General features: G+C 39.7%; 1 protein-coding gene across 5 annotated transcripts in view; it reads left to right on the top strand.

Moving 5' to 3' along the window:
- Positions 1-12,981, top strand: part of LOC119491074 (syntaxin-1A-like) — a 68,789-nt gene that overhangs the window by 6,044 nt on the left and 49,764 nt on the right. For all 5 annotated transcript variants that reach the window (XM_037774702.1, XM_037774703.1, XM_037774704.1 and 2 more), the window contains exon 2: positions 12,725-12,802. In XM_037774702.1, the coding sequence (XP_037630630.1) occupies positions 12,725-12,802 (78 nt within the window). The remainder of the gene's footprint in view (positions 1-12,724; positions 12,803-12,981) is intronic.

Raw genomic sequence — 12,981 nt, 5'->3', positions numbered from 1 at the left:
TTGTCTTGTTGCTTGTTCTTGTGCTTCTCATAAAGAGTCGCAGCTCCTGAGGCAGCATCAGCTAATGGATATCCTGATGATAAATAAAGACGATTCTGTAATCAAACCTTCCCCATCTGCTGTGGGAGAATTAGCTTCTGGTCATCTTTGTTACCGCTGCTAAAATTGAATTTGTAATGTGCAGACCTCCCCGTTCACATCGTCCTTGTAATTGATGGCAGCAGAATGGTTCTTTAGCCATGCAGATAACGCCTTTTATCACAGATATTTGTTGGAGATTAAGGCTATATGAACTGTAACTGACCTCATCAGGCCCTCTTTGTCTGTCTTTGTTGGGTGATATTCTTTCATAATAATAATATGCTTAATCTTGCCAACGGGAGGCTGACAGGCACTTTTAAGTAACATTTCCTCCGAAGTAAACAACAAAATACATTATTTGCCATCAGTTGTCTCCCCAGAATGACATATGAGTGTTTTCAGATCTGATGACACGATCGGTTGGACAACATAATTTGTCAGTTCCCACCAAAACTGTTACCAACCATTGTTACCAAACCACTAACATAACTTTGTGAGGGAAAGATAATGGTTTGGGTTAGAATAACTACTTGCAATAACATTTTTGCCTCTCAGGGGCAGCAGAAGCCGTTAACACCATACTGACATATTATCACATTTTAAGTTTATATGGCAAACTTGTTTATCTTTTACACATCCAGGAGATACGGAGCAATCTTAGTATATATTTGGAGTTGTGTTTCTTGCCACCAGGTACAGTATGAAGGGGAAATATTCACTCTCTTTTAGCTCTGTTTTTGGTCACTCCTAATTCCTGTGGGAAATATCTGGCTCTTTAGCTGCTAAATGCTCCACTATGTTCACCAGCTCACTAACTGTGTCTGTCTCATAGACCGAGTTTGGCATTTTGGCCGTCGCCATCTTGATGTTTGGTTGTTGCCATCATCACACCCTACTTAATTTTACTCTAAATGGGACCATAATTGACTAAATGAACATCATGCTGTATTGAAGAAGACTTGAAACTAGCGATTGAGACCATAAACTCATGTTTACAATGTTTACTGAGGTTATAAATCAAGAGAGAAGTAGGGTCGTTTTCTCATAGATTTCTATACAATCAGACATATTTTTGCAACCAGAGGAGTCGCCCCCTGCTGGCTGTTAGAAAGAATGCATGTTTAAGACACTTCCGCACTGGCTTCACTTTTCAGAACTGGAGGCAGCCCACTGGTCTGTCTGCTGTTTGGTGCTGAGCAGGTAGTGTACAGTGGCCTTTTAGAGCTTTTCCATTGAAAACATCTGCCTGTTGAGGCTGAAAACGTGGAAAACGTGGTTTAAAGAAGTAAACTTTGACTGCAGTTCATCATTCTGTTGACCCATCAATGCACCCCAACGTTCTTCCTCTGCTTTCTTTGTGGCCAACAAATAGTCACACTGTTTCCTCCTCACCTGCTGATGCACAAGAATCATAAATCCTGCATCAATTTGCTGAAACGACTCATGTTGTTATTTTTCTTGGTTGGACCGTTCCCTTCTCTAACTCAAATTTTGTAGAGTTAACACAATTGGTTGATTATCGTTATCGATTAGTCAATTGACAGACTATTAACCAGCATCAACTTTGATAATTGATTAATTAGGCAAATAAGGCATTTTTAAAGCAAAAACATTTACCAGCTCCATCTTATGAAATGCGAGGATTTTGTTTTTCTTATGTTATAGAAAACTGAATATCTTTGAGTTTTGGACTGTTTGTCAGACAAAAGCATTTTGAAGACATCCCCTTGGGCTTCAGGAAGTTCTGATGGGCATTTATTGCTATTTTCTGACATTTTAAAGACAAAATATTGTTCAATTAATCAAGAAAATTACTCAATAATGAAAATAATCTTTAGTTTTTTTAAATTATGTATCTTTTTGCCTCTTTCCACCTCTGATATTTTCTTGTCTTTTCTCTGCACTTCTTGAGCTACAGCTCTTTCATCTCTCCCTCTTGCTGCCATGATTCTTTCTCTACACATCCCGCCATTCCTTGACATCCCTCTCACTCTCTGTTACATTTCCTCCCCCCATATCTACAATATAATTGTGTTAGTGCCGCGCTGGTGCTGTCATAATCCTTCATGGTCAGCGAGGCACTCTAAAAATACCCCACAGGGGAATAAGGAGAAGGGACTTAGGTAGGAAAAGCCATAGCATAAGTGGTGACAGCACATCTCTTTTCGCTGCATGTGATCTGTCATTAAACTTAAACTGAAGCTTTATGACATTTTCTCACCCACTTCTGCAAAGCTGAACACTGACCGACCACCTGCAGCGCCTACACACATGCCCGGGGCAGGATAGTTTGTGTATGAACATCCTCAACAGCCTTTAATTTATGTAATAATATCCATACCCAATGGCCTTTTATGTGCTAACAAGCCGAAATGGAAGTGAGCATCCACTATTTAGTCTAAAAGGTCAGTCATCTCATCTGCAGCAGAAAGAGTTATCTCTGTGAGAACTGGCAGCTGCAGACATTTGAATTCTGGCCTGAAATTGATTCTCATTGATTTGTGGAAAAACGCACTATTATCGTGTTATAAATCATTATTTCAACCTTAGTATGGCAGTTTGTCAATTTGTATTTAGACGTGTTTAAATGGCATCGCTTTGATGATTACACTGTTAAAGGTCAGAAAGATGTGAGGGCGGAGAGGGATGAAAGACAGAGGGGGCAAAAGGGGAGGAAGAGCAAAAGAGGGATAACATGTGGAATAAGATGAACTGAAGAGGAAGAGATTGCATGAGGAAGATCAAGTTTATTTGTCATTCCAACCATAGACTGTATATAAAAATCGACGACATGACAGCTTCCCAAAAGTGAAGCCAAAACATCCCGATCGCCCCCTGGTGGCTGGCTGCAGTATAGGCCATAAAGCTCGCCTCCTCCATGTTAGCGGATGGGACATGGGCCAAATATAAAGTCTAAGTCCACGTCAAATTTTTCCCAGATAGGGTTTCTGTCATTTTAGGTAGTTCTTTCACACTGATGTATGTTCAAGTGTTAAATTTTCTGATAAGTTTGGTTCTAATTAGTTATTTGGTGCTATAAAAATGGGTTGAGATGTCATGATTGACAGCAGTGAGTCTCTCTCGCTGGCAAGCTGCAGCTGTGCTCGGTTTGCAATTGGTTCGAGCGGGTGACCTCAATACCGTGGGACCACACCCATCACTTCTGCGCAAATGACATCAAAATCTCAAGATAGCAGCTCCCGTATCCGGGATATTTTGGCTTCATTTCTGTGCAGTGGGAGGAAGTGACGATCTGTCAACCATCTTTATATACAGTCTATGATTCCAACCATATCCGCATAAAAATTACACAGCAGAATCAGATGTTTCCCTCAGAACCAGGCAATAAGACAGGCAAAAATATCTGAAGTGTAAATTCAGTTGGCCGAATGAATGTTGACGTGGTCTGGAGGACAGATAAGGAGATGTTAAAGAAGAAAAGACGAAGTGAGACAAAGTGAAGGCGTGAGGAGGGAGAGCGAGGCTAAGGTTACTGAGTCCATGTTGTGATGTGTGGGCCAGCTGCTGTAATAATGCTGAAGTCTGGAGGAAGGAGGAGAGCGAGAGAGGAGGAGGCGAGAGAATGACGGACAGGGAGATTGAGAAAGCTGATTAAAGGGGGAGGACATTGAGGAGGATTGTTAGGAAAAAGGAAATTGTTGCACATGCACACACTTTGACTCGGTGCTGCTGTGATGGAAGCGCTTTATCTCGTCTCCCACCCACATTGTTCTTCTTCGTGTAGCGGCTGAACCCCGCTTGCTGCACCCTGTTAACCTCGGTCAAATCTGTTTTTCACTGGAATGCAAAGCAGAAACTAGACAAATGTTTATTTGAACAAAAATCCAAAAGAAAATCCCATATTAAAAAGTCACAGGAACATTTGGCAGAGCCAAAACAGCCAAGCGGCCTGTCATGTGGCCCCTTAAAGAGTGACCATTGAATCTCTGTAACCGTTATTAATGGAGATTCACTTGCTGGTAGCAATAAGAAATTTCTTGTGGAAAAGTTTACAAAGATTGATGGATTCAATTCCAGACTCTGGGATCTATCTGAGAAACTCCTAAGGCCTTTTCACACCAGGGATGAAAACAGAAAACAAAAATAAAAAGCGGAATATTCATTTTTGCATTTCACCAAAATTAAAGTTTCGCACCGTCACACAATCATCGATGCATACGTTTTTTTTTTTTTTTTTTACTATAACAAACCCACACTCAACTCTACACACTGGAGACAGGCTCGTTATTATTCCAAGTGTGCAGGTCTGTGTAGAAAAGTTACAATGTGGTTGCATTTCTTATGAAGCATGTTATTGTAACGAGTGTAAATGCTGAGCTTTTTGCACTGGTTTTCATCTTTCATGACTGGACTGGATCATATGTAGCCTGTGTGTTTATTATATGTGATACATAGCCTTTAATAAGGCTTAAAGGTCAGTTTATAATGGTCAGCTTACCTCCAGGGCTCCGGGGATTTCTCAAGGAAAGACAGTGAGTTCATATGATTCCATTGCTGGCAATAACAATGATAGGCTAATAATAATAATAATAAGGGCTGTACCGTATAGTTTGAAGCATCAAAGCTTCATTCATAAGGCTGACATTGTAATTATTATTACTAATATACAGAAACATTGTGTGAAATAGTCCACCGTCTCTCTCCCTCACACTCAGAGTGACTTGCCGGCTGACGCGCACTTGTGACTGGGCGGTCTAGCAGCAATCAGCTCCATCCATATACATAATTATGACATTAACATCCGAGAAAATGTATTGATCCTGTGATCAAAAGTGATTAGTTAACTGGTTGGTTTGTTTTTATCGGCATCCGAAAGTCGCAAAAATCGAGTTGCGAAAAACAAACCACTGCTTTGCAAAATACGAAAGTTTTGGATTCGGTGTGGATGGGCTCATAGAGATAGATGGGTTAGAATTTTTAAATTGACGTGTTATTTATTCACACAAATTAATCGTGTTTGGTCTGAAAAGACCTTTAGCCTGATAATCAGACTAAATTGCCATTTTGTCTTACTTTACTTTGCAGTCTGACACTGTGGTAATGTTATCCGTTTTCTGTTTAGGACTATGTTTTGTTTTTTGTTTTTTTAGCCCTAACCAATCAGCAGTGAGTGACGTAGCCGCCCTGATGTCATTTTAATTTTTCATGGGAGCTGCGGTAGAAAAAATGACTTGGCGCAGTTAACTTAACATTTATTACATTGATTGAGGAAATATGCCAATTTAAGAGAAGTTATTTCTTTAAGTTGACTTACAACAACCCATACGGCTTCCTTGATCTCATCATCCAATTCGACTGTTATCAGACCATTAAATAGGTGTTATCATTCGCTATAAGCACCATAGATGTGCAAATATATTATATATATATATATGAAGGGCTCATTCTAAGGTAACAAAAACACAACGATTCTTATTTTCAGGTGATTATACACTAAAGAAAACATACCTATTAATATTATATTCCATTTTTGCCAATACACCCCCCTAATGGTTACACACTGTTCCTTAATTGCCACCCACAAAGATCCAATTGGCGTGACTTTTTTTTCTAATTGGCAAATAGCTGTCAATGAGCAGGACACCAGATTTATTTGAAGTGCTGGAAAATTCACCCAAAAATCAATTAAGGCAGGCTGAAATTGATATCTGTACTCCGGGGGCATAAATATGTACAAACAACAATGGAGCTCGTTTGGAAGTTACTGCAGCACATACATATGTGTCATCGATTAAAACAACAAAGTATTGATCTGTATTTTTATTTATCCTGTTATCCACATGAATGCATTGATCAGCTATAGTGATATTTTTTTCACACTAGCTAGTTTCAGTGTATGCCCTGAAACAAAGATGGAGACTTGTTGATTTTCTTCAAAGATTGCTCCCAGTGTTGTTATCAGCGAGGAGACAGCACAGTAATGTGAAAGGAGCTGACTGAGTTTTACATTTGGCCGGCTCAATCTATCACTTCCTGTGTCCTCTCGTCACCCACGCTGCTCCCTGCTCGTGTAATTATCCTGTCTCGATAGCCCTACACTGTGTCCTCCTCTTCCATCAGCCGCTCATTTACTCTGACAGTCGCTCAGTCAGCTGACCAGCCGGGCAATCAGTCAGTTTCAGTATAGACCGCTATGTTGACTTGTTTGTTTTGCTGCGTCAGCATCAGCTCTGTGCCACCAATGCTCCTTTTGATTTTGATTAACTGAATCCCATAATTTGCTTTTATTTAGATTTTTTAATGAACATGTTTTTCCTCTAAATTCTCCTGTATGATTTTACTGCCAGCTGGTCCTGCATTCATACTGTATACAGTCTATACAATCTGAACTATAGACTGTAGATCTCTCAGCCTATAGGTGGTGAATGTCCTGAAGTCCATGAGCTGTTGAAAGTCTATTTTTGTGAGGATGATGATTGTGAATATGGACATTTTTAAGCGAGGACACTGGCCAGTCTTTATTTCAAAAAGCTTTTGAGATTAAGACTTGGTTTTAGAGTAAAGGGACACTTTTACCCAAATTATAAATAAATATATTTTTTCCCTTACTTCTAGTGGCTTTTAGTGGTATGAGATATCTGACCTCTAACCTTAGGAGGACTCTAACTGACATAATGCATCCTCTAGCTGCTGACGCTAACCTGAGTCTAACCTTAAAGGATTGGTTCACCACCCAAATTACAAAAACATTTTCTACCATACCTCTAGCTTTGGTCTAATTTGCCCATTTTTGTGTGATATCGGGAGTTCTGTCACCACACCAGTACAGTAAAGTACTGGTAAAGCATAGAATAATTACATTTGAAAACATTCAACAGTAAAGTATCTTTCCAGAAATGATGTCTCAGTTACTCTATCTTGATAATTCACCTTGCTGTCTATGAAAACTGTTCACTGCGAGGTCTATAGATGATCCAGAGTACCCAAAAAAAATATGTTATTGTTAAATTCTCTGAATCTTATGTTTCAATTCTGTGACCATCACAAATTAAATCACATTCTCCTTCATCGGAGGATGGCAACAGAAATCTCAGAAACAGGTTATGTTCAAATGAAACCAAAGTTACCTGCATAGATACTGCTAATCATTTTGATGAACTGTCCTTTTAAGGTTAGAATAAGGGATGTTATATTGGATGGATAGTAGAGATGGGAAAGTTCCCTTGACTTGAGAGCATTCACATCATCTGAAAACTCCAGTTGTATGAAGATAGCGTGCATTAAAAATGTAGCTCAGTATCAATTAAATTTGATTTATTTGTTTGGCTCTTCAGGCACTTTCATATTATTGAGTTGGATAGATCAGAGCTTTCAGGAAAATCTGATTTTCCGAGTCATATTTCTGACTTTGATGTTGCCTCAAGCACTATTTACAATTCGGAAACTGGTAATCACAAGAAACAAGAACACAACACATTTATTCTTCTATACAGTGTGTGTGTGTGTGTGTGTGTGTGTGTGTGTGTGAGTGTGTGTGTGTAACCTGATCTTGAAACATCACTCGGCCCTGCAGCAGATTTACATTGTGTGAGCAGCAAGGCTTTGCAAACGGAGCACAAAAAAAAGTCTATGATTCAGTTTTCATTGTTCATATCTTTGTATTAGCCTACTGTAGGAAACATGAATAAATAATCAAATGTTCAAATATGTGTGTGTGTGTGTATGAGTGCACACATATCCATAATGAATGTTACCTAGCTGTATAATGATAATAAATCTGGTTATGCTCTCAGTAGTCCTCTCTGTGCAGCTGACACAGATTTTTATGAGTCATTTCTAATGGGACCGCAGGAAGCTGCTTGAATTGGCTGTAGTACAAAGATGCAGGAAACCGGCCTGCTTTAATATGGAAACACAAAAGGACAATAAAGTACGGCCCACATGGGTCTTCCATCTCTACTTGAACTGTCTCTCGCTGCTCTTCTCTCTCTTACTCTCAGATAAAACCGTGAAAAGGGTCTGAATGCACTTGCACGATCACTATATTCCCTCCTTCTCCATTTAACCTGAGCGCTTACACATCAACACACACACACACACTCTGGGTCCTCTTCGTGCACATACAATTACACCTTCACAGCTTTCAATAATTGTTACCCTGTTCCTCCTCCTCTTTTTTTCCTGGGCTGACAGCTGTGATTTTGTAGCCTGCTCACTAGAAGTCTGTTTTATCTCTCACTCCTGCACTCGTGGACTATATTTCCTGCTCCCCCCTATTTACACTGGATGTGCAGGCACTGCCTTTTGTCTTTATGGAGCGACTCCCTGCTGGCTCAGCGCCTAGAACAACTCTCTAATCTAATAAACAGCATAATCAGGCCACTGCTCCTGCCGGGGTGTTTTCACCCGAGTGTGAGCCCCAGAGTGAAGAGAGTGAATTGACGGGTTATGGCCTAATGGGGACCGGCTTGTATAGGCCTTGATCTCTCTGTGTGTTAACCGTCTGTTGTGCCGTATATTATCAACGTGTCAGCTGTTGTGTGCATGTAAGTTTGCAAGTCTGGCTCAGAGCATCTGCTGTGTGTGGACACAGCCAAGCCCAAGTCTGTAGGCTGAGTCGAGAGTGCGGCGCTGAAGTCCTCCCCCGGCGTCTATGTGGCGCAGCGGGAGCTTCAGATCTGGGTGGGAGGTGTAGGTGGAGGTTCGGGTTGCACCCGTTCGGTCCTCTCTCCTCCTGACCACTCAAAGAGAAACCCAGACCAAAGTCCTCCTCTCTCTGCGGGAGATACAGCATCTCTCTGTGGAGGCGGAGCGTGTTACTCGTGCTCTCGGAGCTTATTCTGATTCCCTGCTTGTCGTCCTCCTCTTCTGCCTCCTGCTGCTGCCGCCTCTTTTCTCTCTGCTTCCAATAGTCTGCAGGTCCTCAAATGCACCTCATTGCCATACCAACGCCAAACTTTTATTTATTAATAGCATGTGAGGAGTTTTGCTCCACACCTAGTAAATGACACCCACCATATTGGCCGTTGTCATGGCAGTTGAGCTCATTAAAGATATGCTCGCAGATTGGGAATCTTGAGGCAGTTCATTGTTTTGAACTGAATCTCATTTTTCCAAATGTTTATTTGTGATGAATAAAACCATCAAACCATCCAGTTTTTGTTGGATTAAATAGACTTTGAGTGGGTTTAGATAATATTAGCGTGATCGCAGTGGCTCTGTATTCCTCTCACTTAGTTTTGCGCCAGTTTCCTCGCTATCTCTCGCTGAAGTCTGTCCTCTCTATGGCAGCACATCACATGTTGACTCTCCACAGAATGGATTTGTGTTTGAGATGACAAAAAAAAATGTGCATAAGCACCCATCTATAATTGCTGAGTAAACACCAGACATGTGCAAATACAGTTTCAAGTAATGTTACACAAACTTTATCTTTAAGTGTCTCAATTTTGTGATACATGTCATGCCCAATTGAAGAAGGAACTATTTTACATTCATTTTGGGATTGTCACATGTTCAATTAGTTTTGGTTAAATATTTTTGATCAAATTGTTCTAATATTTTTTATTTCTCTGCTTCAATTTATATAGAAGACTATAGTTCCTCACAGAGACTTGGTTATTTTCTGATGTTCAAAAGAAAATAAATTCTTTCCCTCTCATACTAAAAGCTTTAATTCTCAAAGAAACAATAGCAACCAACCTTGTTTCCAAAAATGGGTGCATAAATTGAAAAAAAACATTTGGCAAAACTTTACAATACTCAAACGCTCCACAGAGTCTCAGCAGAACCACACAGACTGTTAACGTACAGTCTTGTTACAAGCACAGACGTAGATATCAATTAGCTATGAATATTAAGCATGTCACTGATGTATAGATAGCCATCATGCATTTATTAAACAGTTAAGAGTATTCAAGCAGCCCATTCCTACTCATAAAACAGTTTCTCCTGGCTCCTGTACTCTGCACTGCTGGACTAATGCATGCACATTAGTGTCTTACTTTGTCTGGATGAATCTGGCCAACTGCCCACACACGAGTACAGCAAGTAAATAATATCTTGATACAACTCTTTGCGGTTATTAAATATTAATGGGACCTAATCGTTTAAAGATTGTTTTCTTAGTTTTACACAGTGGGCAGTGGTTTGAAAAGTGAAGCCAATGCTGAAGTGCCTTAAACTTGCATTCTTTCTAATAGCCAGCAGGGGGCGACTCCTCTGGTTTCAAAAAGGAGTCTTATTGTACAGAAGTCTATGAGAAAATGAGCCTACTTGATTTATTACCTCAGTAAACATTGTAAACATGAGTTTATGGTCTCAATCGCTAGTTTCAAGTCTTCTTCAATACAGCATGATGTTCATTTAGTAAATTATGGTCCCCTTTAGAGTCAAATAGACCATAAAGCAGGGGATGCTTTTGGGCGTGGCTACCTTGTGATTGATAGGTCGCTACCATGGCGTTGTTCGCTCTGTTAGTTGTCCATGTTTTCATCTTACAACTTTAACCCTTTCACAGTGTGTTTTCAGTTCATTGCAAGTTAATTGTAACCTTTTTGGTCGTCTAAAAATGTCTTATTTAGCATTCGGTCGTACTTAGCTCCACCCTCTAGTGTCACTTCTGATTGCAAAAAGGCAAGATGGGGATTGCCAAAATGCCGAATTCGAGGCTTCAAAACGGCAATCCACAAACCAATGGGTGATGCCATGGTGACTACTTCCACTTCTCGTCTATGATCACAACCCAACACTACACTGCACTATAATGAAATCCCCTCATTTTAAGGCTTGAGAGATTTTTGCTTTTGGGTCAGTGAGGAATTTTTGAAAGAACATTTAGACTTTGGAGGGTTGAGGTTGGCTGGAGATTGGAGGTTGCCTGTTGTTGATAAGGAGAAATAAATAAAATCCTATACATGATTGATACACACAACTAGGAAAGCCTGTTATATGCATTTCTGAGATTCTGTAGCTAGTCCACATTCTTTAGCCAACGGTTATTTTCATCATCTGCAGATAATTTTCTCCATTGGGAATGTTTTGGGATGAGAACAAGGAGCCATGTCAGCCAGAAGGGGAAGATGAAAACTACACTCTGTCTCCACAGCGTTGCAAATGGATCTCATAGACCGCTAATGGGGAAGTGAATTAGTTTGACAGAGGCTAGATGAATGAGATGACGCCACATGAAATCTCTAGGCTGCTAATGTAGTGTAATGGCTGATATGTGATTAAAAATGAGCGTATTTCAGAATGAATCATTGGCTAGACGGGGAAGTTTGAGAAACTGTAACTTTTTTTTAGATGACAGTTTAACTGTAAACCTGGGTTAAGAATCTGAGTCAGAAACTCTCTTTTGGCTACAGACGTGCTTTAAAGACCTAATAAGTCAGTTTGTGTCGATATAAATCTTTTGAATTTTGTTGTAGTTTCAGTTAGAAATGGAAAGCTACCTATTTTTGTCTTCAGTCTTTTAGAAAAAACAATAAATGCCGTATTTGCTGAACAATTTCCGACCTTGCTGATGTAAATGTACCATTTTGAAGCAGCAGAAAACAATGCAAACCTTTGTTGTTTTTGTTGTCATCTAATATTACTCCTTGTATTCAAAGACCTGTGGTTATTTTGATAGTGAAAGCAGGTTCCACTCTTGTGTTTTTTTCTTTGATAATGAGATATCCTCTTGCTTATTTGCTTCTCATATTGTACATTTAATAATTGGACATTTGGGCTTTCTTGCAGAGAGTCACTGTAACTTCCTGTAAAACCACAACATGTTGTTTTTACACTTTGTTTTTTTGTTCAGAATACACTATTGAGATATAACATTTAACAATTAGCTTTAGAGTTGCTGGTTGGTGGATTAGCTACCTTTAGACAGAGCCAGGCTAGCTGTTTCCCCCTATTTACAGTCTTTATGCTAGGATAAGCTAACCATCTCTTAGCTGTAGCTTCATATTTAATGTGAAGATAACGCACAAATGAGCGTATTTCCTAGGGCTGTGCGATATGGAGAAAATCAAATATCACAATATTTTTACCAAATACCTCAATATCGATATTGCAACAATATTGTAGGGTTGACTATTGGTGCTTTCACAAAATATATATTTATTAGAAAAGCTATAACAGTCATAAAATTGCATCACTTTACTGTAATGCAGCCTTTGAAACCAGGAAAAGACAACACTTAAAACACTTAATACGATATCTAGTCTCTCTATATCATGAGATTGATATGATATCGATATATTGCCCAGCCCTAGTATTTCCCAAAATATTCCTTGAAGCTCAAATGATTGTATAGTATCTGTACATGCTGGTGTACGAGTGTGCAGGCTGGTGTGTGTGAAAGTCAAGGTTTTCTCTGCCCGTAGGTCCTAATTCAATAATAACTTGCTAATCACTCGACCTGCGGTTCTGATTACAAGTGTCATTAAGTGCTCCTTGTTTCTAATCAGCTGATGGACGGAGCGGTGGGGAGAGTGTTAATACTGTTCTATTTAACCTTGAATTATGCATTACATGGTCCAGACCAGACCAGTCGTGACCGGTGCTATATTCAAACGCATTTTTTTCTATTTTATATTGAAGTATTTCTTTTATTATTTCAGTTAACATGTTCATTATTTTATCTTACAGCTGTTTGAAATAAATCCTAATTCTATGTGTGTCTCTCCAGGGGAAGGAGACGACAGAGGAGGAGGATGAAGTCGCTGTGGGGATGGACAAAGGCTTTATGGATGAATTCTTTGAACAGGTTGGTCTCTCTCACATCTCTCTTTCTCTGTCAGTCGGGGTATTATTCCCTCCCTCACACATTTAACTGGTCGATAGTAGGCTAATAACTTGCCATCTTAAATTAAAGTCCAAGCCACACTACAATCTGCCTGGGTACCATTTGTCTCCTGATATTGAATCCAATCGTGTTGGTTTTTC

Source organism: Sebastes umbrosus, chromosome 7 (assembly GCF_015220745.1).
Source record: "Sebastes umbrosus isolate fSebUmb1 chromosome 7, fSebUmb1.pri, whole genome shotgun sequence".
Taxonomy (NCBI): Eukaryota; Metazoa; Chordata; class Actinopteri; order Perciformes; family Sebastidae; genus Sebastes; species Sebastes umbrosus.
This window is presented reverse-complemented; position numbering and strand designations above follow the sequence as displayed.